At 33.5% G+C, this 9,888-nt stretch overlaps 1 protein-coding gene across 6 annotated transcripts in view; it reads left to right on the top strand.

Moving 5' to 3' along the window:
• Mon2 (MON2 homolog, regulator of endosome-to-Golgi trafficking) overlaps nucleotides 1–9,888 on the top strand; it is a 108,363-nt gene that overhangs the window by 19,659 nt on the left and 78,816 nt on the right. For all 6 annotated transcript variants that reach the window (XM_015483066.2, XM_015483065.2, XM_048805932.1 and 3 more), the window contains 4 exons: nucleotides 2,926–3,053; nucleotides 4,020–4,151; nucleotides 7,519–7,648; nucleotides 8,604–8,701. In XM_015483066.2, coding sequence (XP_015338552.1) covers nucleotides 2,926–3,053; nucleotides 4,020–4,151; nucleotides 7,519–7,648; nucleotides 8,604–8,701 — 488 coding nt within the window. The remainder of the gene's footprint in view (nucleotides 1–2,925; nucleotides 3,054–4,019; nucleotides 4,152–7,518; nucleotides 7,649–8,603; nucleotides 8,702–9,888) is intronic.

Here is a 9,888-nt window from a genome sequence, read left to right as displayed (position 1 = left end):
CCCCTCAGCAGGCCGCTGGGCCTGCTCTGTGGGTGGTCACAGTTCCCTCTACCCTGCCAGCGCAGGGGGAGGGGGCGGCTCTGCCTCTCAGCAGGCCACTGCTCCTCTTCTGCTGGTGGGTCGCAGGCCCGCCTACCTTGCAGGAGTGATTGGAAGCTCTGTCCTGCCACGGGCCACTGGGCCTTTTCTGCCGGTGGTCACGTTCCGCCTACCTGGCAGGCGCCGGGGGTGGGGGGCGGCTCTGCCTCTCAGCAGGCCGCTGGGCCTGCTCTGTGGGTGGTCACAGTTCCCTCTACCTTGCCGGCGCAGGGGGAGGGGGCGGCTCTGCCTCTCAGCAAGCCGCTGCTCCTCTTCTGCCGGTGGGTCGCAGGCCCACCTACCTTGCAGGAGTGATTGGAAGCTCTGTCCCGCCGCGGGCCACTGGGCCTTTTCTGTTGGTGGTCACCGTTCCGCCTACCTGGCAGGCGCTGGGGGTGGGGGGCGGCTCTGCCCCTCAGCAGGCCACTGGGCCTGCTCTGTGGATGGTCACAGTTCCCTCTACCTTGCCGGCGCAGGGGGAGGGGGCCGTGTTTTCACTTTTTAACATCACTTAAATTGGTATTCATCTTACAAATGATAGTATCTTTTAGAATCACTGTGGGTCAGGTGTGGTATAGTTTCCTTTGTAGGTGTGTGTGTTAATTTGTTCATATTATTATCACATCAGTTGAGTTGCATGCATTGTTGATATCATATATGTTGAGTGTTAATTGCTATTTGAAATGTTCCCCTAACTTTTTAACATTTTATGGTACGATAAAAAAGATCAGCATCTAAATATTGCAGAATAGTGTCATGAAGAAAATCACAGAAACAATAGTGAGGTCCTCTTTGAAGAAATGAAGTATTCCCAATATTCTCCGTATTTCAGAGGATGAAGTTGTGCAGAAAACTTTTAAGTGATTAGAAAGCATTTCCATTATTTAATTGGCTTTGATTTTCTTTGTGATGTTATGGGTATGTCTTGAATCATTGGCATCTTAGACTCTTAAGAAAATGCATTGTTTTTTTCTTTTATGACCCTTCCTTTATTTATCTGAAGACTTTAGGTAGACAGTTTTAGTTATTTGTTTGTGATACTGGGTGATCCAATCCAGTGCCTCCTACATGCTAGACAAATACTCTACCACTGATCTACACTTCCAGCCCTTAGGAAGACAATTTTAAAGTATAAATGATTAAGTCCTCTTTTAACTTCATTTATCATCAGGATGATAACTTGCTGGGAAGAATAGTGAACCAGGAATTAAAAGATCTATTTCAAATTCTTCTTGTACCATCTACTTACTGTGTCACTTAGACCTAATTGTGCCCTATAAACTATAAGGTTATTGTAATGTTCCAATGAAAAACACGGGCTAATGTCACAAAAATTATGAATGCAACTTGTTTTTACTGAAAATTTTTAATTTTCCTGAACAACATTTAATAATAAAATAAACATTTAATGATAAAGTTTAACATAAATGGGGTAGCTTCAGACTTCAGTATTCAGGCAATGATTGAATTTGGAAGGATGATTTAATCACTTCATTAAAGCTTTATGATTAGCTTTAAGGTCATATTTTAATCATTAATGTTTTGAAACTTCACTATGGAAAATTTTTGTCTTTAGGTTTGAATGAAAACCTTTGTGCATAAGGAAGCAAGGAAAAAAGGAGAGGAGCCCTTTTGCCAGTCTTATTTGCTGTTTTTTTCAGCTGTGTTAAAGTAGACCTTTGCATGCTCTACAAAGGTCCCAAAGTACTGAGGGACCTTTGTAGAGCATGCTCTAGGAAATCGTTGTCTTGATTTCCATAAAGAGAGCTTTTTTTTTTAAAGTATTTTTTTAGTTTTAGGTGGACACAATATCTTTATTTTTATGTGGTGGTGAGGATCGAACTCAGTGCCTCATGTGTGCTAGCCACAACCCAAGCCCCCCATAAAGAGAGCTTTGGGAGAAGTAAAGTAGGACTTAAAGAGTAAAATTAATGTTAGTATTGGTTTTGTACTTTAATAATGGTCTGGATGACTCTCAGTTTCTTTTGAAAAGCATTCTAAAACTCAGATTTAATTGTGTTTATGACATGTCTTTCCTCCAAAAATAATTGATGGAATTAGGACCCTTGAAAACAAGTATCAAACTCATAAGTTTAATGTTCTCTTCACATGTTATTTATTCAAATACCTTGAAAGTGACAAACCTGTCTTATTCATCTTTTTGTAGCCTATCAGTAAATGATTATTGACTTAATTCCATTTTATAAATTTAAATGTGTAAATCAGTTTGTGCATTTCCTAACCTCCTTCATTTTTGTCACCCCTTTAAATTTCTGAGAAGACTTGGCTTTGTTAGATATAAATTAAGATTTGAAGTTATAGCATATGTATCCAATTAACTTACAGTATTGTTTCAGTAATATAGGGAGAAATGCTATAATATAGGGAGAAATGCTATTGTTTTTGATGATGTATGTTTATTTCTTGAAAAAGAGATTAGAGCTCTATGAATTTAAAGCATATAATGAAATTCTAAAGAGTTTTTGAATATTCATTAACGAGTATGGTGGGAATGGTGTGCATACTAACTTCTTACTTATTTTCCCTTCTGCACTATAAGAAGAAATAGCTTCTGAGAATCCATGTCCTTAAAGAATGTATAGCAGAAGATAGAGAAGAATGAAAGGGCAGAGTGTTGGGAGAAAGGCATAGGAAAGCTGTAGTGATACAAAGTCTGTACTATGCATCCGAAGTATATTAACTCTTATTACTTGATTTTTATTTTGGTGTTTATATTATACAACATGGTTCTTATTAAAAGATTGACATTTGTTGTAATTATATAAAAATGTATTCCTAATTATGAATTAGATTTAATAATTTGTCCTATGTGTATTCTAAATAAAGCATTGAAAGAGAACAGCTCAGAGGTTGTACAGCCTTTCCTAATGGGTTGTGGAACCAAGGAACCGAAGATCACTCAGCTGTGTTTGGCTGCCATTCAGAGACTCATGTCACACGAAGTTGTGTCTGAGGTAATACAGAAATTTTATTTGAACTGCACATAGAGTCAGATCTGTATATTTCGTATAAAAGAATGAAACTTACCTTTTATTTAATGTAAAAGTTTTGTGAATAGCAATGTACTTGAAGAAAATGGCTTAATTTTAAAATATTGTCAAATTGTCTCCTTAAATACTAAAAAGTTACAAATAAGGATGAAATACATTTTGTCAAGTCATTTGTAATCTAAGTCACAATTCAGTAGTATAGATGGTAATGTTAGAATCAAGTAAGTTTTCAATGTCATTGAAAATTTATTTAATAAAATTCTTGTGTTTTTTAAAAGGTAGTAGAGAAAATGATGACAATTTTCTAGATTATCTGAAGTTCTAATATGTTGTTCATTAACTTAAATATATTGTTAGTATCTAAACTGATGATGGTAAAACAAGAAAAAATATTTCATTACTATGAACCTGCATCTTGCTTTCAAATTTTACCTTAATTTTGTACTCCATAAGTACTACAATAAAAGTGGTAATTCTTTTGGTCTTGGTATGGTTTCCTAAACAATGTCAGATTTAATTGAGTATACAATGTATTGTCAATTTGCATTGTATTTTATTTTTATAATGTATTATAAATGAAGTAATATGTAAGAAAAGCAGACTCCTAGTTTGTATATGACCATAACTGGATGAAAAATGCCTGTATTATTGTAGAAATTAGTTTTGATTTTGACTAGGTATTTCAGAACTGCATGCTGTTTGTTGCTATGTTACATTTTTAGGAAATTACCTTTTTTTAAGAATATTATTAATTGGTTATAAGTATCAAACTTGTTAAGAGATGTGTTTGGATCTATAGATCTAAAAGTATGATTTTTTTGTTACTTTGATAAAGAATATTCTCAAATGAGGTAATATTTGACCCCTTTTTTTCTTTGGCACCTAAAACCTAAATTACCTGTTGACAGTTCTTAAAATAATGTTTTACAGACTGCTGCTGGGAATATAATTAACATGCTTTGGCAGCTAATGGAAAATAGTCTTGAAGAACTTAAGCTACTTCAAACAGTTCTTGTTCTCTTAACAACCAATACAGTAGTCCATGATGAGGCACTGTCTAAGGTAGGAAACCTATTTGTCAGTTGATAAATGCTTTGAGACAGTTTTTGAATAAGCTGGCTGAAAAGAACAAGTCTGGTGCTTTTGGAATCAAAAGCAACTTTCCTGTAGTTATCATGATGATCAGTATTGTACTTTAATAATCATTGGTGCCTTTGTTTTTCTCCAGATTAGACTTAAAATCATGTCAAGATCCTTAAGCAAAGCTCCTTAGGTATTGCTGATGGGTTTAGTTAAGACAAGAGGAAGAGAGAAGAAAGAGGGAAAAATGTGTCATATGGTATTGCCTTGGCTATTTTAGATCCCTATGATAGCTCTCCCTTTTCTCCTTTTAAAAATAATTTCACATGTATATGTTATATAAACCAAACAGTTCAAATCTAGTCTCCTTTCAGTATTATACTGGGTAAACCTGCATATGTAATGGTATTTCTCACTTTACCTCTCCCACCCTTGGAACATGTAACAGTTGTTTTATTCTTTATCTAACTCTTTATTTAATTTTTTGTAAGGAAATAAACAGAAGGGAGACTAGTAGAGGAAGAGTAATAGGGGGAGGGAGGAAGGGAGGGAAAGAGGAGGCACTGGGGACTGAAATGGAGCAAATTAAATTCCATGCATGTATGATTATGCCATAATGAACCCAACTATTATGTAAAACTATAATGCACCAATAAAAGCATTTTAATTAAAATTATGAAATATTTCTAAAGAATAAAAAGTACAGAGTAATATGAAGAATAGTCTTCAATTAATGATTTATTGTCTAAGGATTGTTTTGGATTTTCAATAATAGTTTTATTATAATTTGCATGTTTTTAAGGACAGCCTATAAAGAAGGATACCTTTTTTTTTGGTGGCTGGATACAGGGATTGAACCTGGGGGCCCTTAACCACTCACTTAAGCCACATCCCCAGCCCTTTTTAATTTTTTTATTTTGAGATAGGGTCTTACTAAGTTGCTGAGGCTGGCTGCTCTTGAACTTGTGATCCTTCTGCTTTAGTCTCCTGAGCCACAAGGCTCACAGGCATGCCCGACCATGTCCGGCTACTGTCATATTAAACTATGTATATTATTTCAAGTGGTTATATCTCCCTCTTTTCAGTTGTTAATTTGATGTTATTAGGTCATTGTGAGATTTTATTTAATAGCAAATAGTTTATTCTTTTAACTTCACATCTGCTACAGAAAATGTTTTATGTATTTTTGCATACTCTTTTAATCACTGTTCCTCTTAGTTTCTTGCTGTCAAATTATTGTTCTTTTATATGTCAGTTGTCCTACTAAAGAAATAAGAACTGATCACAGGGTTCATTTTAGTGTGCTAGCAAATTGGAAATAAAATATTTGGGGATCAAAAATCAACAATAAAGAAATAAGACAAAATTGAGAAATTTGAAAGCTTCCATGTATCTATAAAATATGCCTTCCTTTATACTGAAATATAAAAAATAATAGTGGTATCAAAGACTTATTTCTTCAAAAATTTTTAACAATAATTAAAGTAATAAGGTATAGAATCTGACTTACCATTATATTTTTTTCACAAACAACCTCTTTTTAAACTATGAGACTCTCAGAAGAACATATAGGGCAAAATTATTGTGATATTGGGGTAGGCAAAAATGTTTTAGAGTACAAAATCCATGAACTATAAAAGGAGCCATAAAATGGAGGAAAAAATTAGCAAATATCTGACAATAGACATATATGTAGACTATATAAAGAACTCTTATAAAGATTAACAACTGAGTAAAAATGGATCAATGATTTTGACACTTGACAAAATAGGATATTCAAATGGCAAGCAAACATATGAAAAGAGAATCACCATTATAATTTATCAATGAAATGTAAATTATAACCCCAAGGAGTCATCATTATATATCCATTAGGATACAGTTTAAAAAGATTAACCATTTCAAGTCCTCTTGAAGATATTGAATAGTTCTGAACTCATATATACTACTGGTAGGAATGTAAAATTGTAAATCTATTTTGGGAAACTGTCAGTTTCTTAAAAAGTTAAACTTCATTACCAGATGACCCAGCCATCTCACTCCTACATGTTTTCCCAAGGTGAATGAAAATGAACTCACAGAGACTTGTATGTGAGTTTTTAAAGCAGTTTTATATAAAGTAGCCCCAAACTGAAAACTACCTAAATGTCATCATCAACAGGTGAAAGGATAAGCAAAAATTTTATACTTGTATCGTGGAATCTATTCAACTACTCATATAGAACAGCATAGATGAATAACACAATTATTAATTAAGTGAAAGAAGCCAGACACAATACATAGTGAATGAATCTGTTTATAAAGTTGTACAAAATGCTGGCTAATCTCTAAAAAAAAAGCAAATGGGTGGTTAACTGTGGCCAATGGTAGAGGAAGAGAAGGACTGCAGAGGTGCCCAAAGAAACTTCTGAGATGATGCAAATGCCGTGTATTCTGATTATGGCTCTATTTCTGAGGACCTGCGTGTCAAACATAACTCATTAAACTATATACTTTGAAGGGATGCAGTTTATTGTTGGAAATTACACCTTAATAATGTTGATTTTAAAGAGAAAGAAAGAATGACTCTATAAAAACACACTATATGTGTATTTATTTATATACCTAGCACTTTGTATAGTTTTTCTCCAGATGATTTAATGACATATCAAGTGTTTAATTCTAACTATTTGCAGAGCAAGTCATTCTGGGGAAATAAAAGCATGATGCATTATTACACACATGTTAAAAGAATCAAATTTTGCTGGACATGGTGGTACATGCCTGTAATCCCAAGGACTCAGGAGGCTGAGAAAGGAGGATTGGGATTCAGAGCCAGCCTCAGCAAAGTGTTAAGAAACTCAATGAGACCCTGTCTCTAAATTAAACAAATAAATAAATAAAATTATAAACACATAAAATTGTTTATTTATTATTTTATTTAGAGACCCCTGTCTCTAAAATATTGCATACAATATTTGTCTCTTAAAATTATGCATATAACATTTGTTGTATCATCAAATCATTTGGAAAACAGAGAGACCCTATCTCCAAATAAAATAGGGCCGGGGCTTTGGCTTAGTGGTTGAGTGTCCCTGAGTTCAATTCGTGGTACCAAAAACAAAAAATCAAATTTTTAAAAAAAGTGTATTTCATATTACATTAGCCAATCTTACATGGCTATATTGGTTACCAAGAGTTTGAATTATTTTAAAATCTGAGGGTATTTTAGTTTTATTGTATAAAAAGGTGAGACACTAATCTCTGAGAAACAGTTATACATAAATTATTTAATTTGAGGTTACATCTGATAAAGTTAATGTCCATGCCTTCAATCTTATTTCACACTAAATGAAAATTGTTTTTGTAGGCAATTGTCCTTTGTTTTCGACTACACTTCACAAAAGATAATATTACAAATAATACAGCTGCTGCTACCGTGCGACAAGTTGTTACTGTGGTTTTTGAGAGAATGGTTGCTGAAGATGAACGATACAGAGGTAAAGTGATAAAAGTTGTTTCCTTTTGATTTGGAAATGTTCTTACATGCGTGATTCATTTTCATTAATTTTTAGCATTTTCCCTGTGAGCACAGAATATCTAAAAACTAGAAAACTTTAAAAATATTTATTTTAAGATATTTATTTTAAAATATTATTGTCAATAACAGCAATTTTGAAAATAAATCCCTCATAATTTAGGAGGCTTTTGCTTTTCCATTTGTATTTATAATGCATGCATAATTTTGTATTGAAGATAATAGTTTCACATTTTCTGCAGTTTGTATTTTTTCACATACTGAATTGTTTGTATTTTTACCCAAACATTATATCTTATAGATTTTTCATGTTATTCTTTTATCTACGTAATTTAAAATTTGATAGCTACATTGTATTTTTTGTCTATTCTGTAATTTAGTGAACTAGTCTTCTATTGGATATTTGCATGGTATTTGATTTAGAGCTGTTTTAAGTGCTAAGTTGGGAAACACCATTCTAGTTGACTCTTACCCAGTGAATATCTATAGCTGACAGATTAATAATGGCAGATCAGGCAGTTAATTCTTTTGAAGATGGTGAGATAATAGAAGAACTAACCATAAGGTAATCTTTTTACATTTATTTGATACTTAAAGGCACATTGAAAGATCATGTGAATTTTATATCTGTGAGACAAAGAGGCCAAAATGGGATTTTAGGGAAAATCAAATGCATGGACAAAGATATAAGGCTTATTAAAGTGATTATAAGATAATGAAGAGTGATTTTTAATGGCATTTTATATAAAAATAGATCCTCAATTATGTTTTCATTCTGGGGACATAGTTCTGAAGTTATAATTAAAGTTTATAATTATATAATTAAATAGCTTATTTAAAATATATCCTTTAAACAGAATATAAGATTTATTAAAGGCCACTATGAACTCCTAAAACCTATCCTATTTTGATTGCAGATATTATAGAACAGCCAGTACTGGTGCAAGGAAATAGTAACAGAAGATCTGTCAGTACTCTCAAACCTTGTGCTAAAGATGCATATATGCTTTTCCAGGTATTTCAGTTGATAAAAATAATTTTTATTGTACAGTTTTTTATGACTTTCATTTTAGAATTTTATATCTAATTTAGTTTTTAGTGTGAAAATGTAAAAATCTATTTCAAAGTAGGTATTAAAATAGTTCTAAAACAAGAACTAGCAGTTCACCTAGGAACATGGACTTTCCAGAAAGAAAATAAAATGACTTGCGAAAAGGGGAGACCTGAAAATTCTCCGACAGAGAAGAAAACAAAGCAAAACCAAGAGCAGAGTTCCTACCAGTTCATCAGACGCCTTCAGACAAATTTGTTTGGAGATAAAAGGGATTAGGGAGTAAGAGGAGAGGCAGAAACAGAAGAAAATAAAGCCAGTGGGTGGGGCCTGCTGTCACACACATTTCCACCACTGTTGAAGAGGGGAATGTATGGGGCCAGGAAGGAAGGGCACCAGGAGGCACCAAGCAGCTGGCTCCACCCAATGCTTGGGGGTGCTTTGTGTCTCTGGAGATATTTCCTTTGGGTCCCTGAGGAGGAACTCTTTCCAGTGTGCTTCCAAAACCTAAGGTACAACCATGAGAAAGGAGGGAAAGGTGGTGAAACGGCAGGACATGGCAGATTTTGCTTTCAGTAGTATGTGGTGTCCCCTGGTAGGATGTCCCCTGGTAGTTAAGACTTCTTGGGTCACAAAACAATAGTTCCGCATAATGGAAGACCTCAGGGCTGCCTGAAGGATTAAATACTAGGTGTGTTCATCCATCCGTCATTCATTCAATACCCGCCATGGCACCTGCTGCATTTTCATTCACAAAAGGCGAATAAAAAGATAAAAGTAAAAAAAAAAAAAATAAAATAAAATAAAATAAAATAGTTCTAAAAGATTAAAAAACAACTTTTACATTTACAGTATAGCTAATTAACATAATAAAATATTGCAATTCACTTTAAGGAAATAAAAATGTATTACTAGAACTAGAGATTAGATATATTAGAGATGATTAGTTATACAAAAAAATATTTTTTTCAACAAAGAAAATTTAAGAATAAACCTCTGATCTATATTATATAATTTGATAGAAGCCTACTTTTTATATCATTTCTCATGAATGAATTGTTTTAAATAAAATAAAATTCATCTGTACTGAAAATTTTAATTTTCATTTAAAATGTTAGATCAATTATTTGTCTATCTACTCTATCTGCTAT

The sequence above is a fragment of the Marmota marmota genome, unplaced genomic scaffold, assembly GCF_001458135.2.
Source record: "Marmota marmota marmota unplaced genomic scaffold, marMar, whole genome shotgun sequence".
NCBI classification, from domain to species: domain Eukaryota; kingdom Metazoa; phylum Chordata; class Mammalia; order Rodentia; family Sciuridae; genus Marmota; species Marmota marmota.
The sequence above is the reverse complement of the archived record's forward strand: the minus strand, read 5'-3'. Positions and strand labels throughout refer to the sequence as shown.